The following is a 24892-nucleotide window of genomic DNA, read 5'->3' as shown; positions in this document are numbered from 1 at the left end:
ATGCAACCACACCCACTAGATGCCGCCAAATCCTACACACTGCACCTTTAATGTTTATACACATAAATAGCTGTCTTAATATATAAAACAAACAAAACAACAAAAAATTGTTCTTATACTAGAAAAGAAAGAAACGTGGCATTTTCACTGCACACATTTTGCATTTTGACATGTCATAGTGGGCTTTTCCTGCCAAACGGCTGCTATGAAACAAGTCTATTAGGATCATCAGCAAATGATAAGGGGCAACTAATTTGTGGATGATTACTAATGTTTCTACTTTCCTTGATAATAGATCACAGATCGATTATCCATTTGACCTCTGACCTCTCTGAAGAAGCCACTAGGAATCAATTTTTTTGCCATGTTGTAATAGGAGGAAACCACCTCTGTAATCTACAGTATAATCCACCACTAAAACAAATACACAATTTTAATCAAATAATCAAATTTCCTAAATACATTTCGATTAATATACCGCAAGCCAAGAATGGTTTATTATTAAAATTTTATTTGACGTTTTTCAGGTTTTGATTGGTTCACCCCGAGTGTCTTATGACGTTGCACTGGTTCATGTTTTTTCCATTCCCAGTCTTCCCAAAATTGTCCAGTGGGGGTTGAGGAACGCTGACTATGGATCTGTGACTTTAATGCAGAAAAAAAAAATTCCAGTTTCTTTATTGTTGCTTCAACCTCTAACGTGGCTGTCTTTTGACACTGTTGTGGAAGATCTTATTACTAGCAGCAGTAACAAAGCATAGGTAGCATTACTTTATAACACCAGTAGCACTCTCTTCCTTCCCCCAGTGAAACCAGTTGCTGTCCAGACCGTCCAAACCAGTTTGAGTTTAAGTACCACAGGGTGTGTTTGTTTTCCCGCTTCGAGGAAGTGTTCCAGTTTACTGTGTGAATTATACAAACACAAACACTATGCAAAACAAAAAAACTATGAGACACGGATATGTCCCCTCTGGGATAATAACCTGACTGAGGAAGATTAATCCCTTGTGTACTGTGAAGAAGTTGTGTACTCACTTTCAGTATTTAAAACCTAGATAATCCTATAACTGGTATTTAGTTAAGGTTTAGTCTTATTGGAGTTGATTTTTAGTTAAATATTGCCTTTCTTATCTGTGTTACTCTTTTTTTTCACAGGATAACGACTATCTTTTAAAAAATATATTTTTTTTAATGTCCTGTTAAAGGTGCTGTGTGTAGGATATGGTTGTATCTAGCGGTGAGGTTGCAGATTGTAACCAACTGAAACTTCTCCCGCGCGCCAAGCCTGTAGGAAAATTAAGGCTGCAGTCGGGTTGCGTTTCTCCAAAAGTTGATTCTGTTTCTTTTTTTCCGCCACAGGCCGCAGCACAAACACACTACCCCCCAATCAAAATGAACAGATAAACTTCGCCTAAGGTGGCGGACCCTGAAACGTGAAGGGGTCCTATCTAGAGGCAGTGTTTGGTTTGTCCGTTCTGGGCTACTGTAGAAACATGGCGGCCGGCTTTGTGAAGAGGACCCGCTCGCATGTAGATATAAACGGCTCATTCTAAGAGTCTGATGTCAGACTATGGTGGACCATTTTTGTGTCAAATTATTGATTTCTTAAGTAAGTAGCCGTATAATAAGCTGGATAATGTACAGCTAGCGGGTTTTATTTCACAACAATGTCCGGCTCGCTGCACATTATACCTTACATATTCCAGATAGATAGATCCCCCTAAGTGTTACACACTGTTCCTTTAAATAAATCAAATCAATACAGTGAGTGAAAGCAGCACTAAACACAATAGATTTCCTGGCGTCATCTGAGTGAAACGGTCACAACAATAAATAGATTTTATGCCATTTAAGAGTCAAAGAAAGAGTCACAGGTTTTTTGAAGTCAAAGAAATACAGCTTTATTTAAGTGTAAACAAAAAAACAAACAAAAAAAAACTGCATAGGAAATGTTTAAAGTCCACAGAGTACAGAGAGAGCAGCAGGTGGCCAATATATTATAGTCTCCTCTACCGTATTTAGACTGAAGACCTGACATCTGCACTTAAACTCAGCAGGATGTGTGAGTGTGTTAAGAGGGAGGGGAAGGTGTGCTTGTCAACACACACACATGTACGCACGAGGTTTGACTGATAAACACACACACACACACACAACGGCCTGGAAGAGGAAGCGCCAGCAGCAACCATCTAAACTCAGCTGACCACGCTGGCTCGCCATGCCTCGTGGACTGTTAGGATACATTCAGTGGATTTCTGCTTACACAACACAGATGCAGCGCACAAACACAATATCCACTCCACAAACAACCGGCCGCTGGGAGAACAGGACACAATGCAAACAAGAGATTTGGACGCCTCCCATGTGGGCGAGGCAGACGTTTAAAGCTGGTTTTATGAATGAACGCGGTGCCGCATGTTCCACGATAACCACATGATTCCACCTCATACTTGAAGTATTGCTGGTGTGGAACATTTAGCGGTGACTGTTTAGAGAACAATGCACTGTGTTCTGTCGTAGCAGCAGCTGGTTGTAGCGTGAGTGAGCATCAACAAGATGCCATTTAACCCTTTTCTTCACAAAATACATTCTAAAAGGGCCAATGAACATCAAGTGGTGTGAAGTATTTGTACATTTTGTAAAAGAAAAACATTGGCAAAAAAAAAAAAAAAAAAATTATAATCGGGGAAACTTATCGAAAGCGTTTCAGATTTAGAAATAATTTGTTTTATAATATGTAAATGGGCACACAAAAAAAGAATCAGACTAGTACTGAGAGGTCAAAACAGAGGGGGAAAAGTCACTACATCATCACTACGGGGACACGTTTCAATGAGACACCTGCAGGGCAGGGCTGCTGAGAACTACCTGAGTTTTATTTTTTTTCCTTTCTAAATTTTCCAACCTTTTTTTTGTCTTTCTGTCTTTAGAGTATACAATCATTAAAATGAGGTCTACGACCTTGCACACGTCACCTGGTGCAGCTTTGCTTTTTCTCTCTTAAAGCCGTTGAGAGGCCAGCAATAATATGGTGGACAAAAATAACCACAGGGGCCCAATAAAAAAAAAAAAAAAAAAAACACCGAACAGGAGTGCAGTCAACCGATCACGTGCTCAGCAGCCATCACCACACTCCCTGGATTCTTATAAAGACAAGGAAGGAAGCTGATTGCTAGTTTGTGCTGGAGAAACCCAGCTGCTTCTCACATGACAGCGAGAGTTCCCATTACTAGGTCAAACACAAAATGGCCCGCCTTATGGATTCATAATTGTCGGGAAGGTAAATCTACGCTTTTGCAGCTTCCTAAAGTTTGAGTGAAAGGACTATATGTTAATACGTCTACCCATATTATGCATACTAGAGGGAGTTAAAGTAAATTAAGCACTAATGGTCGAGGGGCACACCAGCCTTTATCTGAAAGCTCTGCCTCTATTGTTTCTCAGGAGTCGAGGCTTGGCCGGCTGAACAGGTTGTGCTCTGCAGAGCCTCTTGAGAACAGGAAATACAATCGCAAAGGTCAAAGGTTAATCCCATCCAACGCAATCCTAACACACACATACACATCTTTGGGTATATATTTTGGTAAAACCATCCCAATAAATCAGCTACCCACCCCGTCTGAGTTTTTTCAACACCTATCTGAGAGACGTCAATATAATACAAGGACTTTTTAAAGCATGCAACAAAATGAAAAAAACAAATAAAAATGTTTAAAATACGTTTCCCCTCTTTTAAGAGTGAAAACCTAAGGATCTTATAGATAGAATTCTGCAATTTTAATTGAAAAAAAAAACAAAAACTGATGCAACATGAATGAACATTTCACAGATTAATACTGAAAAGCAAAAAACAATCGTGTTGGTGAAACTAGGTGTTGAGTTCAAAGCAGCTGGGTCTGTGGAATCGAAACTGGCTCGCCATCAATGTGCTAATAGCTCCACTTAAATAATAAACCAAGCTGTTGTCACGCGTGATATTCTGATGTGTTTGTTTAAACCGCCACAGAATGTTGGACTCGAGGTCCAGCGTCAATAAATCCACACTGAAATATTGGTAAATTGTGCTGAAATTAGAGGTAATTCTTGTGCGTTAAAAGGCGGATTTGTGAAGTTCTTAACTCTTTAAAAGAGCCCACATCCTCTTGCCCTCATCCTTTGCACACAGTAGCAAAGTACAAGTGGAATCTGCATCATCATTATGAGGTAAAGATAAATTGGGCCCAGCCCTCTTAAGTGCATCCAATCAGAGAGAGGGGATTTATCCCCGAGTGCTCCGATTCAACATGTGTATCTATGATATAATGGTCCAGTGACATTTGTCGTCGACAACAGCGTGGTCCCAATGCCAACCCCTTTTGGCACAGAACTCTCACAGATCATTTTGGCACAATGCTTTCATCTGAAATATTTGGTTTCTTGATGACAAAATAAAGGCATAGTTCACCAGACATTTTACAGTAGATTCAAACAAACCAAAAGCTGCTCAGGGTTGCGAGATGGAGCGACGAACCATAACACAAATTTCTTATTTCAACTCGAGACAGTACCGTGATCTTTGGTCCTAGAGCGATGGGACATGTACTGCACTGTAACACAAGAAGATTCAAAAGAATGAGGTATATTTGTAATGCATAAGGTATGCTTAAATAAAAGAGTAAAAATGAGGTATTCAGAATGTGTAACAAGTTGAGGTATTAGAATGTTTAAATGCACAGTAGCTATGAGGGACATACTTGAGGTATTCAGGAGACGAGGTATACGAGAAAGCGACCGTTTGAGGTATCTGAGATATGACGGTGTAAAATCCTGATCATGTGCGGACGGGCCCCTCGCCTCAGAGGCGAGAGCCGGTCGGTGGATCTTTTCACGGGTCCCAAGATTCGATGCTAGGCTAAGGAAGTGGCTAACAGAACCGTAATTGTCTAGTGCTTCCAGTGGGACACAGATTGAACAAAAAGGGCAAGGGGGATTCAAAACCCCACAATGCTTTCACCACAAAGAGTTAGTAGTTTCTATGGTAATTAGATTGGGATACGAAGGCTAATCTGAGACGCTACTTTGAGCCTATGGGCCGTTTCATAATAATGATCGAACTAAAGGCGTGGTTTGGTGGGCTGATAAATGCGAAGGGGAAGAAAGGGGTTCTCTTTGGTGGCGGGTATCTTCTGTTCTCTACACTAACATCTCTGCAGACAGGCGAAGAGGATCTTCGTTCAAAACCTGCCTCACACATAGCAACAGGTCATAGCAGGATGTGACATGCACAATAAACTGTGACACCACTTTCTTTTTCTAAACATGGACAGTGCTATGAACTCAAATCCATGCGTTTTTATGAACTTCAGACGTCCCAGCAACAATGATTATTCAAGAAAATGGGTTTAAAGGGGGTTCTTTTAAATCGCCAAATCTACAGTTGGCCATTGTGCAGAGATTCTAACTTTGGTTGACTCCAGTAGTCGGTGTATAGACCTCCGTCTTTAGAGGAATCGGTCTACTCGTCAATCTGGAGACGTCTCCTCAACTCCGAGCATCAATAAATAGGGCAGGGCTTCGTGATGACACCCTCTCGTTGGGACTAAATCCCCGGCCCCAGGAGCCACAATCTAAATCCAAAGGATTGTAATGTTAGGCCTGTCATTTGATGCCATTAATGTCCTCTGGACAGCCAAATTAGGTGTGAGGCTTTTGTCACACAGCATGCCTCATCAAAAAAGGTGTCATTCAATTAAATGATTAAATCTCTACGTTAGGATCGCTAATAGATCCAGATCTTGGAAAAATTCATCACCAAAACCCTTTGGTGGGTCATCCCCTTTTGGAGGAGACGCTGCTCTCCTTGCATACTCGTCTTTGCATCTTTAGTTGTTCATGCGACGGACTGGATAGTGGCGACACAGGTTGTCTTATTTTTATCAATTCATCCAGTCTTATGAGACAGGATTTGGGGGCTGGGGGTGTATGGATGATCAAACACTTTGGATTACTTATTTATTACTTATTTTAGGGATCATTTTGGAGATGATTTCCTCAACAATAAATTTATCGATTCAGCCAGTAAAGCTAGAGGGAGAGGCTGAAAAGTACTGATCATTTTTAAATCAGTCCTACCTACCGTGACCTGAGCTAATTTTGATTCTATCTAGTTTGGCATCGCTTCACACTCTCTTCTTAAGCTATCATGACACTACAAACTCCACGGAGCCACAAAGAGACAAGGGTCGATGCATACGCGAGAAACTAACTAGCCTAAAAACATGAAAAAGGACACTACTGTACCCCTAGTTTCCTCTCTGAGCGAAGCCCTCTGATGAGAATAAATCATGCAGCCTCTACAGCGGTCTGAGTATTGTCTCAGCAACAACATTCAGGAGGTTCACTTTAACTCATATTTCAAAATGCACGGCAAGAATTTCTTTAATCCTGTGCAAATATCAACTGAACAGTCTATTCTCTTTTTTTTTTTGTCTCTCTTAAATAACAAAGTATAGAGGTAGGCTTTTCTTCTTTGTAAAACTTCACGGACTAAAACCTCTGCTCAGTGACTATGAGTACATTCGTAAAGAGCTAAATGAGGTAGGTATGGAGCAGAGGGTACAAGATTTCAAGAAAAGTGAAAAAATCCCTGAGATGGATACTTAAGGAGAGCTTACAGAGAGAATTGAGAGCAGCTGAGACCGAGGAAGAGAAATATGGCTTTTTTTTCTACTGATTATCAATTTGTAGAGGTCCCCTTTGTCATACAAACCACAGATATCTGATTGGGAATATAGCAATGTAAGTGAAAACAATCTAGAGTTTTAATTTCCCTTCACTTCAGCGTGCTCTCAATCCTCTCTGTGCTCCTGTTGTGTCTGTTGATTCATTCTCTCACCTCCATTTCCTTTATCAAGAAAACTGCTAAAAGGCCAAACAGAGGGAGAGAATGCAAAAATAAACTTTTTTTTTTTTTTTTTTTTTTTTAGAACTTGAGGATGCGATTATTTCCAAAGTCAACCACCACAATGACTCCGTCAGGCGTCACGGCCACGCCGGAGGGGCGATCCATCTGTCCGAAGCCACTCCCCTGTGTGCCAAATTTGCATAAGAAGTTTCCGTTGGGCTCGAATACTTGGACTCGGTGGTTGCGGGAGTCGGCCACGATGATGCGGTTCTCCTGGTCCACGGCGACGCCCTGGGGCCGCAGGAACTGCCCGTTCCCGGTGCCCTCGGAGCCCAGGAAGCGAGCCGACTGGCAGTCCGGCCGGATGACGAGGAGCCTGTGGTTGTTGAAGTCGGTCACCACCAGGTGGTCTTCGTGGTTAAAGGCCACGCCTCTGGGAGAGTCAAAGTGTTTCCACAGGGCCCCCTCGAAGCCGTACTTGTTGAGGAAAGAGCCGTCGGGGCCGAAGAGCTGCACGCGGTGGTTCCTGGTGTCTGAGACCAGGATCTTACCCTCAGAGTTGACAGCCACATCCCAGGGATAGTTGAACTGCCCATTCTTAGTACCCTTTTCCCCAAACTTCAGCAGGAACTGGCCCTCGAAAGTAAACACCTGTCAGACAAAGCAAATGTCTTCAGGCCCAACATGTTTACATCTGCAGTAGAGAGTAAGCACGAGGAGCTACGTGTTTACATATGTGTATATGGGTTTACAAATTTTCATAAGCTAACATGCTTTTTTCATTTAAACAATTCTTTCTCGTGCAACTTTCCTGTGGCTTTTGGATTTTACCATCCACATGTGAATAACAATCGAATTCCAGCAATTAAGACAAAATCAATAAGCAGAGATGTGTCGGTTTTCCTACCTGCACACGGTGATTGTCCTTATCAGCCACAATGATTCGTCTCTGACTGTCACATGCAACCCCTGCCGGACGATCAAACTGACCAGGTCGAGAACCCAGAGAGCCAAACTTATGGTGGAAGGCACCGCAAGGCTTGAATATCTGGAGAGGGAAGGATAAAAAAACGCTGCTTATGGATTGCACTATGTACCAACTCTCCTGTAAAGCTCTCTCACATTAACCTGCATGTTCGATGCGATGATCAAACTTTTTGTTTAGTTTTTACAGACTTTAGATTAAAACTCTCCGCTTGACTTTCTGCAAGCACTCTAATGTACATACATGCCTTCACCAGCAATACACACATGTGAGAACCACTCAAGTACACAAGTATTTGGTACATTTTTAGAGCCTTCCTTAAAATTTGTTTTATTAAATACAATGCTATTTTTTTAGTTTTTCAGCATTTCATCACTGAAAAAAACCTTTTAGTGACGAGACATCACAGTGACAATGGTGTGTGTGCGTGTGTGTGTATAAAGAGGGAAGAAGGGCACTTTCCAACATTCAAACACAAAGTTTGCCTAGCAGACTCTCTGCTATGTAAACATTTAAGCACAAAAAAACAGTGTGAAGTTAGTATTAACTGGTGAGTGAATAATGAGTGGATGATAAATTACATACAACCACTCTAAATGCAATTTAAGTTCAGATATCTGGGGTGTTAAGAGGAGACGGGCTTTCTTTAAGGGCTGTCAAAGTTAAAGCGATAATAACGTGTTAACGCATATTCGTTTTGATTTTTAATTAATGAAATTGATTAATTTCTTTAACGCATTGATGCAACTTGCGATTTTTAGGTGATGTCATACTAGCTTGTCGTAAAAGAGGCTAAATAACGCCCCAAAGTTATGCAAAATTTTGGTGAGGAAAAACTGGCATGGCCATTTTCAAAGTGGTCCCTTGAACTCTGACCTCAAGATATGTGAATGTAAATGGGTTCTATGGGTACCCACGAGTCTCCCCTTTACAGACATGCACACTTTATGATAATCACATGCAGTTTGGGGCAAGTCATAGTCAAGTCAGCACACTGACACACTGACAGCTGTTGTTGCCTGTTGGGCTGCAGTTTGACATGTTATGATTTGAGCATATTTTTTATGCTAAATGCAGTACCTGTGAGGGTTTCTGGACAATATTTGTCATTGTTTTGTGTTGTTAATTGATTTCCAATAATAAATATATACATACATTTGCATAAAGCAGCATATTTACCCACTCCCATGTTGATAAGAGTATTAAATACTTGACAAATCTCCCTTTAAGGTACATTTTGAACAGATGAAAAATGTTTGATTCATTTACGATTAATCACAATTAAATATTTTAATCTATTGACAGCCCTAATTTCTTTATATTTGCTTTACCCACATTTGTCATTTCCTTAAGTGCTGTAAATAACGATGTGTGAAACTGACCAAGTACAGAGAAGAACATTTTATAACAACCAACTCACCATACTTGTGTCAGGGTGATTTCAGAGAGAAAGAGATTGAAGAAGGTTCTCTACCTGTATGCGGTTGTTGCTGCGATCGGCCACCACCACGTATCCCTCCTTGTCCACGCTGATGCCCCAGGGACGACACAGCTGACCGTCTCCCTCCCCCTCGCTCCCGAAGGCCGACACCTGGGTGCCGAGGGAGCCGTAGCTCCGCCCTGACTTCACGATCACCTTGAAGGGGCTGCCCTGGATGTGCTGGTTGCACACCAACACCGACACCAGGTGCTCCCCCTCACATTTAGGCAGGTAATTGACGGTGTACTGGCCGTTCTGGTGGTCCGTCACCTCCGCTGCAGACAGGTTGCCATCTGGGACGGACATGACTATTGCAGACACCGTGTCCCCGCCGGAAAGACGTGGCTCGCCGTCATGGTCATATCCGATCACGGAGAAGGAGGCGGGCTTGCCACGAAGCGCACTTTTTAGACCCTCGCCATGGGCTTTGGTGACCGGGGCAAAGGCTCCGCTGCTGATGAGGCCCATGGACTGGATGGCTATGCACAGAGCCTGTGGGAACCACGAGGGAATACATTTGTGTGTTTTAAAGGTTTACTTTGTAAATGATCCCCAAGGTTAACTAGCCATAGCACCTCTCCTACAACTACTTTATATTACATCAGGCTTGGTAAACGTAGCGATGCTTTCATAATGTTAAAACACATCCAAACTTGTTAATGATCCATGATGTACCTGGTCTGGAGGAGTGAACATGAAGCGGTCATCCTCTTGCGCCTGCAGCAGGCCCCTCAACGCCTTGAGTTCGTGGATCTGGGTGAGCATTCGCTCCCTGGCCAGCAGCACGTCGAGGTGGCGGCCCTCATCGAGCACCTGGCTGACGGCAGCGATGGTGCTGTCCAACTTGGTCAAACTCTGGTGCAGTTTCTCTACCTGCAGGTACAGAGACTTGGCCTTCACCTGACGGATCTTCTCCACCTGAAAGGAGGCAGAACCAGAATGTTTACCATCACCGCAGGGGATTTTATTGTTCAAACTGCATATAATGCACATGAAAGAGGCATTATTATGTTTTACATTGTAAAATATGATATTTAAATCAGGTAATGTTGGCAGCCAAAACACGGACATACATTTTTGTATTTAATAAGGTTTTCCAGTTGCTGTGGTTACATAACTATATGAGCAATATACAATAACACACAACAAAATAAGGTTTCAAACTTCACTCTGTGGTTGATTTAATAACTTGTAAGGGCTCTGCATTAATGGTTACCCAGATTTAGATCACTTTTTGAGTTGAGGTTACCCTCGTTTGCAACCAGTTCCTCCACTTTGACTTTATTTCTTTTTAATAATAAAGCTGAATGAAGTCTCCTGGTAACTCCATACCACCGACTGTTACCAGCGAGTCTGCCCACAGGATGGCAGCAATGTGCTGATCATGCCATGACTGTCACATATTAAGGAAAAAGAAGACGAAGATGTGGGTGACGTGCTGCTAGTTGCCTGCATACAATTCTGATTGGGTGGGCTCTCAGTGAGTGAAACGTTTTCACGTCAAGGACCCCTAAACTGACACAAATTAAACCACGGACCCCCACTGGATAAGATTTTGTCCCAGGGTCCCCCATTTGAGAGGATGTTTGCTTTTAGATGTCTTATTAGGGAAAGTGTATGAAACCCATGACCAAAATAGTCATAAGATAAGATAAGATAAAAGTAAGATACATTTAGTAAAATAAGTAAACTAAAATACAAAAGTAATATTGTGAGCATTATTGGAAATGATATTGGAAAAAGTACTAAAAAGTAATACTGCACATGATATTCTGTCATTGTGGTACTAATGGATGGAATTATAGTTAAAAAGTAATCCCCTTTTTGCTGGGGGACCACTGGAACCCCTTCAAGGACCCCTGGGGGTTTTGGACCCCACTTTGAAAACCACTGAGTGAGTCAATATTAACCAGTCTGGTAGCGTGAATAGACCTGAGGTAGCAGAGGTAGTTACAAGATATATTATAAAATGCATTTGAAGTGGACTTAAGGTTGTTGGTATGGAGGAGAAATAGTGCATTACTGATTCCAGTGGTAAACTCAAATTGTAGGCGATTGACAAATGTAAATGACTCGTTATGAAGTCATAAACTTCCATTTCTTTACATGACATTTATTTCTGTGTAATAAGTATTAACAGACTCAATGACTGACATACTGCATACAAACTAGTATACTGTTCAAAGAGATACCAGGGTCTGGGACTGATAAAACTGAAAAAAAGGGTACTCAAAGTATTACTGGGGTGATTTATTCAGCTCATTGTGAAAAAAAAAATGAAACCGTCACTTAACCACGACACATCTCTGTTACCGTGAGAAGCTACAGTACAGTCGGGGAGGATAAAGCATTAGAGAGGGTGGTAGAACCTGAGAAGCATAGACTGGGCTCTTACTTAACTGTCACCTAACAAAAAGAGTATAACACAATAGCCTTTATGGTTAGAAGGACTTCTGATAGTAGGGAGGGACTCTGAAAGATACAAAGAGTCCACAAGAGAGGGCTCTTTTGTGAATGCTTGGCATAAGTGGAACTCCAATTTGCATCTGTGAGACTCGAGTTACACTTTATAGTCACCAAGGACAATGACTCAAGTTAGGCTTTCTAATGGACAGACAGCTTTGATCAGTGGAAAATAGGCAAAGTTGGTATGTATTTCACAGAGTTACAGAGCAAAAACCAGACAGACAAAGAGACTTTGATGTAACAACTACTTGTAAGTTACAATGCGGGTTGGATATTAGCACCAGCCACCAGCCAAATGCTGGTAAAATATGCAAGTGGCTGCTTGATTTGCTTCACTCACCAGTAAAAAAGACAATGGTAATGTATCGAGTGGTCGGTAGATTTTGGAATCCACCTGCCACAGTGGCAAAAAAAGTTAATTTCCAACCCTGGTTACAACCTCACATGCTCGCACAACTCCTGTGCTGCACATTCACAACATATACAAGACACACCCAGACTCAGAGCCCTCAAGTCGTTTTACCTGTGAGTCACGTCATATAGTGTTTTGCTGTCATCTCTCACAGCCATGAATCTAGTTCACAGCCACAGTGCTGAGACACTGTTGCCCAGACAATTTCTGTTTTCTTCACAACACTGACAGCACAGGTGGCCGTCACACTGGCTCGCAGCACAGGAGGTACTAGCTGAGTACGTTCCAATATCTTGTATGATTCAGGAGTTGTACGGCTCAATTTGCGATTACCAAGATTTCCATTATCATTGCGTTGATTCATCAATAGTTCAGACAACTACAAGTCTGAAAATACACAATTCCTCAGATCTTCAAATTACTCACAGGTGCAGTTTGTGTTGGGGCTCGCTGAACCCCCTAGTGGCTGTAGCAACAAAAAAGAATGCATGGAGTGATATCTATATTTTTGATAAATAACACAGAACTAATATTTTTTTGTAATGATGAATAATAGGCCTATGGTGTGTCTTGTTATTGACAGAATATGAATCCAACAAAGATAAGAAGATAGATTTGTGGTCTTTTTATTTACTTTACGTTTTTTGCAGTGAAAATGAGGAGGTATCTTATAGATGACTCCTCATTTCAACTTCAATTTCATCAGCCGTTCCTCGTCCATTGCGGCGCTCAAAGCAAGCGATGGGAATAGATAGAAACAGGGCGTCTGACAAAAGTTCTGCTCAAAGCGGCGTCACACTGCGCAGCATCGCTCACGGCCATTCAAGTAGAAAACAATGCAATCAAACTAATTTTGTTGCTGCGGACTTTTACTTGCGTCACACTCCGTTAGGACACGGTGTAATATGTAAGCGACACACAGCATCCCAATACATTAGAACTCTCTGTGTTGTACAACACGTACATTCACCTAAAGTTTAAACTGCGCCTATGAAATGACTTGTTTTGTTTGATCAACAGTCCAAACAAAACTAATAGTTTCAGCCCTATTTAACAAGTATATACACCCCTCCACCACACAAAAACACATACACACCTATAACAAAATAAGTAGTTAACCTGCGGCTAGACAGCCTCCTACCAGCTCTACAAACACCAGAGGACAAATATATACTATTTATCGTCTGCCTCCAGGTTGTCAACAACATTTCTCTTAGCAACACTATACACAGACCCAAACTGAACATTGCAAAGCTGTCTCAATGCTTAGTCGCACACTTACAGAGTACAGGCAAAGCATCGGCATTCATAAAACATGGGTAACAGTCAGCCAGTTTGCAAGACAAAAAAGGGAAAGACTGTGTGTGTGTGTGTATGAGTCCTGTAGTGGTGTAATAAGGATTAAAGAGGGAACACGGGTAAGTGAAAACCTCCTTTGTGACACTTTGACCTGCACACACACACACACACACACACACACACACACACACACACACACACACACACACACACACACACACACACACACACACACACACACACACACACACACACACACACACACACACACACACACACACACACACACACACACACACACACACACACACACACACACACACACACACACACACACACACACACACACACACGAGATGTAAGATCTGAGGGAGTGAGACCCAGGCCAGTTTTTACTATGTCACTGAGCCTGCTCTCAAGAGGAGAGGAGAAATAAGAGTTTGGTAGACCGGTGGGTGTTGAGGTAAATCATCGGTTATGTTCTGTCAGACCCAAAGCAACACATTTGTACATTAATGCACATTTTACTATCAGGTTCCATCTGTCATTGTGTGTGTTTGTATGTGTGTGTGTATTAGAGACTTGCCTGGTACAATGGCATGCATGTAGTACAGTCTCCTTTTTATGTGGCTATTTATTTATGACCAGAGGTTTAGGGATTTGGTTTAGCCAGCGGTGTGGGGCCTCAGGGATGAGAGTTCTTTCTTTTACCCGAAACCCCACTCTGGGTAACCGTAAACCTGGGAGGCCCTTGCAGAGGGTTCCTGAAGCGCAGGCTGCGGGCCAAACTGCCAAGTTAACAGCTGGCTACTTGGTTTTGTTTCGCTTAAACAAGTTTAATTGCGTTAAAAGCGCACATGCTTACGCAGCGCGGCTTGGCTGCGTGTCTTCTAGAGATTTGAGTTCTCGCCTATTTTTTCCGCGTGCTGTGCGCAGTTCATAGCAAAAATAGAGAGTGAAAATGATCTTTTGACATTATATTGACATCGTACCAGCAACATTACTACAGTTTCAAAGCCTTCTAGTGTTTTTTTTCCTGTGGACAGAATCCCTTCATTTGTTAAAACAAGAATCTTATTCTGAAATATATGCAAGACAGTGTTGTGGAAAAACGCGGCGACTTGCACGGCTCCATAAATTAATAGAGTACCGGCTTTTAATTGTGGATTATTTTTATTATTGATAAAAAAGTACACACTTCTTAACCTTTTTCTGTCTAAAATATAAATGAAATTTATAATTAAATGAAATGGCCGTTATGAAAGGCAAACTCTATGTAGAAAGAAAGGGCTGGCAGTAGCAGCAGTAACGCTGTCAGCGTGGACACCACATGCGTGAGAGAAGCAGCAGTTCAACGATGCAGTCATCACACGCTGCTCACGCAGGCAGTGTGGCTCAGGTGATATTCTCCCTGCTGATAATGGCTTTGCTCATAATTTTTTTCATAAGGTAGGGATTGTTATATTTGTATTAAAACCCCTCTTCTTAGATTGTATTGTATATAGATTTTGCCTCCTATCCAGAAGCTCTCCAAATAAGGCAATAGGTATTTGTTTGCTCTTTTAATGTGTCTGACACAGGTGTAATGCATTTAACAAACACACTGTCATTGGAATAATCATAACACTCCTGCAATGAGCATGCCACAGTAACAGTATTGTATTTGAAGGTCCTTGTGCCAAGAGGATATCTCATTAGCACCTGGGTGAAAAGTAGAGAAAACACTGCATCTGATTGTGCCAAATTGACCTGAATGCTCGAGGCCTCGGACCAAAACAGTGTAACGCCCGGGCCACACAGCACGCTTCAGGCTCGCCTGACGGCAGCGTCACGTCGTGGCCGCGTCATGCCCACCTAGGGTGTTCACACTAGACGCGAGTTACCCACGTCTCGGGAGCGTCTCGGAGCTACCTGTCAGCTGTGTTTTTGCTGTTGCTGACAGCCCTTTCTTTCTACATAGAGTTTGCCTTTTAATGGCCATTTAACTTCATAATAAATGTGATTTATATTTATTTAAGACAAAAAAGGGTAAGAACTGTGTGGTAATTTGTAAATATTATTAAAAACAAGCAAATAAATTCATACATAAATATTAATATATAGCCCATATAAATCCCTCTTCACTGACAGTGAGGAGGGATTTCTATGGGCTATATATATACATATATATACATATATATATGTATATATATGTATATATATAAATCCCTCTTCATTGACAGTGAAGAGGGATTTCTATGGGCTATATATATATATATATATATATATATATAAATCCCTCTTCATTGACAGTGAAGAGGGATTTCTATGGGCTATATATATATATATATATATATATATATATATAAATCCCTCTTCATTGACAGTGAAGAGGGATTTCTGTGGGCTATATATTAATACAAAAAAATAAATAAATACATTAGTAGTAAGAGAGAGCCTACAGCAATCCCTCTTCACTTTGACTGGCACAGTTTTAAACAACATTTCCAGGGGGTTTCGGGTTCCTGTTCTACAGCATTCCAGGTTGCGGCTTTTATCGAAAACGACTTAATTTACATCTGGGGCGGGACAGCAATTTACATTATAAATGCTGATGTTCCGACATCTCAGGCAACTTGGAGCTTTTCACCACCTTGTTGCTGAACTGCGCCTTGATGGAGAAAAACACCTGAAGTATTTCAGAATGATAAATATAAGTAAAGTGGTTTTTTTTTTATTATTATAAAACAAAGCAAAATAAACAGTTTCGTTATTTGTTAACCTTTAGAAAACGAAAATTATTATTAAATATCTTTAAAAAAATTAAATAACACCTCTAAAAGAAAGAACAATAAAGTTACGTGGTGTTTGTTGAGAGAGAGAGAGAGAGAGAGAGAGAGAGAGAGAGAGAGAGAGAGAGAGAGAGAGAGAGAGAGAGAGAGAGAGGGAGAGGGAGAGAGAGCGCATCGGAAAAATACTGCCAACTATCACCTGATGTTCTTATAACCTATTAACCCAGTCTATTATATTTATAGCATATGTAGGGTTTCTGCTATGACTACTACAGTGTTTACATAATTAAAAGCCTGTACTATATTAACTTGATGGAAACCTGCAAGCAGACAACTGCTTTATTTAGAGTATTTCAGAATAAAAGCATTGTGTTAACGAATGCATGATTCTGTGCACTAAAAACGCTAGAGGACTTTTATTTTGAAATCTAGATAGGAAGTGTAAAATATTGATGGTCAGTGACATATTCTACAGATGTCTAGACATGGAAACTGTAGTAATCTTGCTGGTATGATGTTCATATACTGTCAATAGATCACCTTCACTGTCTGTTGCTGCTGGGAGACGCAGCCGAGAGGTAAGCGGCTAGCGTGAAAAATAGGCGAGCCTTCTATTCTATATTCTACGTGCGTCTGACGCACGTCTGACGCGCGTCTGACGTGCGTCTCATGCGGGCAGTGTGTCCACTCTAACCTGTTAACATGGACGCCGAAATAAAAAACAACACGCGACGTTGCCGTCACGCAAGCATGAAGCGCGCTGTGTGGCCCGGGCTTAAGACTTGACAGTGATGAACATGAAGGTAGAGCTCACCTTCCACAGTAGTTCACACTCCCTCTCCTCCAGCGCTTTTTTGTGTCTGAGCACGAGGGCCTTCACTTCAGTCTGCACCACCTTGGCTTTGATCTCCACCTGCTCCGCCATGGCCTGGACCTTCTCCATGCTTAGCTGCGGAAAACAAAACACAATCACGTCATCTCACTGATGTGACATTAACACCATGTCAGCTTATCTGACAAACAGCAAAGATCAAATAAGCAAAAGACAAATGATTATCTGTCACTCTGCAGTGTCCCATAGGACGGGACAGGAAAGTCTAAATGCTCAAACACACCACCACCTGGTCTGTTTTATTACTCAGATAGAATACAGAAACAGGATGCAGAGGACCAGGAAACATTAAAAGAGAGGACACACTGAATGTGACGTCTTCCTGGCAGCAAGTGAACGCTCAAACACCTGCTCAGTTTTTGTGATCTATTCGTGTCTCACGTTTGGCGGCTCCTTTAGAGAGGAAAAGGAAACACGGGTCAGGAATAGGAAGTCACTTCACACTGCACAAAATGATGCGACTTCCGGGTGGGTGGAACCCCTTTATCAGTCCTGATCGTCAAAGTCGGCATCACAAAAATGATAAGCTCTACATTTGAAAGTTTCATCCTCATAGCGAAGTAATGAATCTTCTGAGAAGAATAGAAAAGTGTTAAGTAGGGGTGTGAAACTTTCAGTATCTCATGATTCAATTCAATATTGATTCTCGATTCAAAACGATTCCCGATGGTAAAAATCGATTCTGGATTCAGTACACAGGGGTGCTAATTACATTAATAAACACTGTTTAATACACCAATAAAGGCGGTGTGGCAAATTATGGCATGAAAGCAGAGTAAAGTGTGTATAATATTATGGAGTTTTTATATTTGAAAAAGTTATATAGATAGATAGATAGATAGATACTTTATTGTCATTGTCATTGAAAACAACGAAAAACTGATTGCTATAATGTAAACATACAAAGGTAACATTTAATCATGCTAAACCTGCACAACTAAACATGTTTTACTTAGTATTTCTCAATTATCAGTGACTTCAAGAATAACGAGTTCAACTTATACAAAAAAAATCAAGAAATGCTGCCTGGCTTTTATTTTTTTAGGCAAATTCAAAAATAAATTCTACACAAAATAACCCTGTAAAACTGGTATTCGGTTTGATTTATCATCAAATTCCACACATTGTTGGATTACTGTACAACAGTAGCTATATCTAGGTTTAAAAATAGATTTTTGGAAGTTTTTAGAAGATGAGAATCTCGATTCTACAAGAATGGATTTTTTCTCCCACCCCAGTGTCAAGTTTTGAAAGTTAGCATTGCACACTTGCATAAATTACTTATTCTTTGATCAGATATTTAATCATTTAAATCTTTAATTTAATTATCTTCATTTTTCAATTTTATCATTTGAATCATTACTTTAGAATATATTTTATTAGGCAAAGTTCTTTATTTATCACTGAGCATTTCGGTATGTTTGTTATGTGGAAAAAAATGTTAAAATATATTTATATTTCCTAAACTAAGGTATTTAAAAAAAGTGTTTTGGTATCAAAACTCAGGCATCTTACTATAAAAAAAATTATATTATAAACAATTATAATAAACAATCTATAATAAACAAACTTATGTTCATTTTGAAGTTATTTAAATGACAAAATACTCAGTACCTTTCATTTTCCAAGTATTTAATACACACGTATTATACAAAAATAGGCTTTACTGTGTGGTTATTTCATATAGAATATTTAATTTACTGAATAACCACAAAACATGCTATATTATGAAGATACCGTATATGATAGGAAATTACCTAAATCGGGATAAAAGATTTTGGCCATATCGCCCAGCCCCAACTGAACAAGAATCTGGGTTTCTGTTCAATGAAAAATGGACACCAAGTTTCTTCATCACCTCGATAAGTACAGGCACTGAAAAGCAACTGTATGGCACAAACTTTGAGCTTTTACAACCTACAATTTGGGCTAAATGCACATTTCTCCTCTTTGTCTCCCTCCCTTCCCCCCGCAGTGTTTTATCTGGCTTTTCCTCTGGCATTTTATGGGAGGTCACAGGGTGAACCGGACCTCACAGAGACGAAGGGGAGGTGGGATAAGGCCTCCTTTGTGATATCGGCCGCAGGGATCAAAGGTCACCTAAACCTCTACAGGTCATGATCTGCAACTCCTGTCTTGAGACGCATACCGCCCGCCCCCCACTGCACCCCGGCAAGAACAAAGCCTGGCAGCAGGGCCCTTTTCTCTTTCGCCTGGCCATTTGAGGTGGGCAGCTGAAGGGTCAAATAAATCAGGCCCCCAGAGAGGGAACAGCAGGGAGGGATTTTTGCAAGAATCGGGGGAGTGTTATCAATACATAATGAGGATAGAGGCAGGGTGAAATATAAAGCCATCACCTTTCTATGTGTTTCTTCTTCTTCCTTCTCCTGACTGTTTTTCTTTTCACCTCACTCCAGCTCAGTCTCTTTTTGTCACACCTTATTTTCTGTCCTCAGCTTCCTGGTCTCATAATCTCACTCTCCATCTGTGTCTCCATCTTCTGTCTTTCCTTCAACATTCCCAGAAGAGCACAGCTTGGAGCACAAAGAGTGTCAAACTGACCAACCAAACTGCAGAGTGAGGGAGCTCTGACCAACCAGGAGGAGGTCACAAGCCCAGGGTCGGAGGTCAGGGAAGATAATGGGTGTGGAGTGGGCGGAAATTTCCTACCTCAGGGGACAGGAGCGCGTGTGTGTGTGTGTGTGTGTGTGTGTGTGTGTGTGTGTGTGTGTGTGTTTACATATTATCTGGCGTCAGCATTTACTCCCATGGTGACCTGGGACAAAATGGACAAACACACACCAAACGCCGCAACGTATTGCCAGATGGTAGGCGTCGTTTCTGATGACTCAGCAGCACAGATCCAGGTGCTTTTCATTAAATTAATTACTGGTGATTTGACCCTCATTGGTCAAGAATAAGTGCGTGCTGTGGTATTGGTTTTAAAGTTCACTACACATGGCCTGGGTGTCTGGCATTTAACTGAGCCGATCCGTGTTGTGATATCTTGGAACTTGAGGAACACCCAGAGTGACATAAGTGCCCATCCATTAAGGTACAAAGTGTGACCCAGTCACACAAAGGTCAAGCTCTGCTGAGGAGATAGTGCATGCCAGTATGTCACATGACCTCAGTGGAACAGCTAGTATTTCATGTTTCGGGAGAGGTAATAACGCTGCCCCACCTTCCAGCCACGTTAGACAACACTAGTGTGAGTGACCTATCACGTTTACCCTTTTAGCTGTGGTTTCAACACCTAACTCACAGACAAGTTGGTACAGACGTTCATGTCCACCTCAGTATGAATAATAATAACTTTTGTGGACCCTTAACATCAGGTCAACATTTTTGATTTGTCCAATACCAAACACCTGCATGTATTTTGTGCAAATTAGCAAATGTAACCGACATGCTAACATGTTAACTAAGATGTAAAATGGACTGCACAGGGTATTCAGCCATGATAGGAAAGATTAAAAAAATGTATGGAACAAAAATGCTCAGTTCAAAGGGAACTATATAAAGGCCCAGACACACCAAAGAACTACCGACGATGAAGGTCGCCTCCCGTCACCTGTGTCTTGGCCAAAAAGTTCAAACACACTGCGAAGACTACAGCCTCTTCTGCGCCTGCATGAGCGGAAATAACTCTCTTGGTGTGTCAGGGCCTTAAGGAAGGGGCTGAAGCAAACAGCTCTTCACTTCGCCGCAAGCTGACAAGCAAGATTACCAATCAGTCATTGTGCCTCGTTGGGAGTGCTAGCTTAGGGCTATGCAAGCCAAACCAAAACTGAAGTTCCGGCTCCTTGTAACTTCAATATTACAACAAGTGTTAACGTTAGTTGTCAGTGCTAATGTTAGTGTGCTCTGGAGACATTGCTGTTCACTGAGTATTACAGAGTTTAACGACAATGTTATTAATAGCTAACTAATAATTCAGGATTCCCAGGAGGCGACCACCAAATTTATTTATTTTCAATATATATATATATATATATATACATAAATATACATATACTGTATGCATACAGTATATGTATATAGCAACAGGTATCCGAGGTGTTTACGTTACCAGGGTAACGCCTTGAATATAATCCGGAACACGGACAGCTGTGAACACCGCGGATGCACAGTAGTTATTTTTATACTCTCCGCTCGGAGAACACGCTCCACACATGCGCAGTAGATCGCTACGCTACCACTTGTAGTCCGCAAGCCTAACGTATACCCTTTGATGACGGAATTAACGTCACGCGGACCCGAGCGGACGAGGGAGATATAACTTCAGTTTAAGGCACAGAGGAAGTGATGTCTGCGTTAGTGACGTTGCAGGGTGTTCCGAATTGTCGAGGGTCCCGTAATCGACATTCCCCGAACAGGGAGCATGGAGTAGGGAATACTGTTTATGTACACTGTGGAACGGAACGCAGCTAGAGCGAGCGTGGTAAACATTTCCTGCTAAAAATCAGCATGTTGGCGTTGTCATTGTGAGTATGTTAGCATGCTATCATTCACATGGTGTCACAGAGCCGATAAATAACTGAATGGAATTAATTGGTTATCAAAATTGTTGGCAATTGTCAAAAGACAAATTAATTAATTATTCCGGCACAATATAAAACCATTCCCTTCAGCACATGCAACTCATATGGTGCTTTTGGACATAAAGTGCATGCGTCACTGTATAAACTGGAATCTAAGGGGGCTTGCTGCCACCCAATCTATAATTACGTAATTGAAAACAGTGTGTGTGTTTGTGTTTTGTGGGAGTGAGAGTAAGAGGCGGGGGAGTGAGTGAATAGGGGGAGGGCAAAGTGTTCCACTTCTTTAAAAGAGGAGGGGAGTTTTCCTTTCTCTGAAATCCTTTAAATACCTCATCCACCCTCCCCCATCCTCCTCCCATTTGACCTTCAGCCCTGCCCCCGAAAGACCTCACCCCATGTGACCCACCCCCTTTCAGGGCCAGCTGGACACCTCTAACCTCAGGCTTCCCAGCAGCCCAGGACTGGTCATTCTCAAACACATTCACGCTGATCATCTCCTGGTTGCTCTGTGCTGAGGGGAGACACAGCTGCTCTCCTCAGCATCTCCTCGGTCGCTCTAGGAGACGGATGAGTGTGGGCTTGTGTGGTTTGACCTTCATAAGGATTGTCTTTTTGTCCGATCTTGAAGAATCATGCAGGAGAGCTCTTGGCATTGTTTAGTGAAGACTTAAAATCAGGTTGACCTATTTGAATCCTGTGGAGTAATACAAGACCATTTTTCTTTTCATGCAATTAGAAGAACATCTGGCCATGTTCTCTCGCTGCCTTATATCCAGCTCTAAGTGGTAGGGCGAAGAAACAAATGAATAAATCATTAGGGTATTTTGTGGGTTCCTGTCTCACCTGCACAGCCTGACGTCCCTGCTGTGCATCTGCCAGCAGCTGGATGGTGATGGCCCTGCAGTCCTGTACAGCGTCTTGTAGATAAACAAAGGTGTGGCCCATATGACGGCCAACACTGCACTCCCTACAGATAGGCACCGAGCAGGATTCACAAAAGAACAGGAATACCTGGGAAAAAAAGGGAGATAGATGGACAAATCAGTGTTGTGTTGCAAATAGTACGAACTGAAACAGCACTTGCTGTCATGGTCGTACAACAAACAAAAAAACGGGTGTAGACCACAAATTGAACTTTTATCAAAGCTATAGTCACAAATTGACAAACTTTGATATTGGATGCAAATAAAACTGACAAATCATTTTGAATACTCTCATTATTACAAGCTGTTATGAAATTGACCATTGGCAATGTGATAATGGTCAATGATTTTTAAAACGGATATAAAGATATCTGTCATCGTCTCCCCTCTTCCTATGACCTGGCAAGAGGACGACTCAGCTCTATGAAAGCTAATGTGTTTTACTGTTGTGAGTCAACAAATGAGACTGGCAGGAGGAATGCATCAATCAGTGTGTCACTCTTTCACACACCAACACACACACAAATCTAATTAATGAGAAAAAAGACCACGAATGATAAACAAGTCATCCATATGCATGTGTTACCAGGGAAGCTCATATCGGCCTCGACACCCCCAGAGAGTTCCTCTCCTCCAAAAAACAGATTCAGAAGAAGCACAGAGGGACTTAAAGGCCACCAAAACTCGATCAATACTCATTCTGAACAATCTTTTAACATCTGTGGAGGAGGGCCATAAAGGGACGTCACATTTTTTAAAGCCATTTATTACTATAACTACATTGGCAACAGTCTCATGCTTGTTGAGATTTGCCCTTGAATGTTTTTTTTTTTTTATATGATTGAAATATACTGTCATGGTTGACAAAAAAAGTCCCTCGGGATAAAAAGGAAAAATGTCATTTAACCTTTGTTGCTCAAACCTAAGCTTTGCTTTAAACCCCTTGTCTGAATGCTGATTGTTTGTAATGGAGGGCTAATTAAATATGCGCTGGCCATCATATCCCAAAGAGACGCCAGATTAATGGCCTCCAATAGCTGGAGACCTGAGTGGATGGGGAGGGGCCTGCAATCAATCCATCAATAATGGCTGTTCCCCCAGGGAGCAGCATAATCTAATGAGACACACACACACACACACACACACACCTCCCCCTTTATCTGACTTCCTCCTCCTTTCTGCCTTCTCCTTAAGCTCCTCTTGGATCCTTTTCTTGCTGTCTCTCTTTCTGCTGTCCTCTACTACAGTCTCTGCACCGCTCCTGTCCTATCCCACCCCCCATTGACATCTCCTAAATTCCAAGGGGACAGGACGCACAAAAGCGAGGAATGCAGCTGGGCCGGAGTGGAGGAGGAAGGTGGAGATGGACGATGATGGACACAGGGCTCAGAGGGTTGGGGGTGAGGGACAGGCAGATTGATGGGGCAAGGAGAGGATGGATTCTGGTGAGCGATTGACCCACAGTATCTAGAGGACTGAGGATCATCAAATGAAGCTGTTCCGATATTGACAATCACATGACGAGTGGTTTAATGAACTATGCATTTTTATGGTGATAAGAAAGCGGATTTTGACGTGAAAATGCTGACTTGCCATTTGCGATGTTGATTACGTCATCTACTGGGAGCTCTACAGATTGGCCCATTACTGAATGCTGCAGCCCCAACAAGACCCTAAAATCAGAACACTTTAATAAGCCTTATTGATAAATTTGATTCTTCAGCAAAATTTGGATACGATTGGTTTATGTAGGGCTGTGCTTGACCAAAGAAATCCGTAGTTGTGCAACACTCATACGATCGTGTCGACTAATCGATTAGTTGATTTAATCGACGGATTTGTAAAACTGAGTTTCTCCACAAGGAATCACTCAAAAGCACCGCTTTAAATGTTATTATACCAGAGATGTGCTCATAAGTTTCTTGGAAATAAGTCATTCAGCATGAAAAAAAGCATAAAAAACTAATCGGCTAAAAAAATCCTAGTCAACTAAGACCAAAATGACCTAATCAGCTAAGAAGGTGCAGCCATAGGTTTATGTGTAACATGGTTTATACCAAATGTGTTGATGCCATTAAATGAAGCCTCCCCACCAATGTCCACGTTGCTCGGGCTACTAAACACGGTGGGCTCTTGTTTTAAAACCATCTCCATCACGAAATCTATAGCATGTCTGCCCATCCTGAGTGGTTCTTCCAATTTTCCTTTCCGTTAAAAGGTTTTTGGGAAGTTTTTCC

At 41.6% G+C, this 24892-nt stretch overlaps 1 protein-coding gene across 1 annotated transcript in view; it reads right to left on the bottom strand.

Moving 5' to 3' along the window:
- Positions 1–6929: 6929 nt before the first annotated feature.
- The window catches only part of trim71 (tripartite motif containing 71, E3 ubiquitin protein ligase), a 35241-nt gene continuing 17278 nt past the window's right edge, over positions 6930–24892 (bottom strand). The window contains exons 2-7 of the mRNA XM_074612900.1: positions 22576–22743; positions 17111–17245; positions 10024–10266; positions 9343–9840; positions 7791–7931; positions 6930–7534 (exon numbers count right to left, since the gene is read on the bottom strand). Of these exons, the coding sequence (XP_074469001.1) occupies positions 6962–7534; positions 7791–7931; positions 9343–9840; positions 10024–10266; positions 17111–17245; positions 22576–22743 (1758 nt within the window). The 3' untranslated portion in view covers positions 6930–6961. The remainder of the gene's footprint in view (positions 7535–7790; positions 7932–9342; positions 9841–10023; positions 10267–17110; positions 17246–22575; positions 22744–24892) is intronic.

The sequence above is a fragment of the Sebastes fasciatus genome, chromosome 17, assembly GCF_043250625.1.
Source record: "Sebastes fasciatus isolate fSebFas1 chromosome 17, fSebFas1.pri, whole genome shotgun sequence".
In the NCBI taxonomy this organism is placed as follows: Eukaryota; Metazoa; Chordata; class Actinopteri; order Perciformes; family Sebastidae; genus Sebastes; species Sebastes fasciatus.
This window is presented reverse-complemented; position numbering and strand designations above follow the sequence as displayed.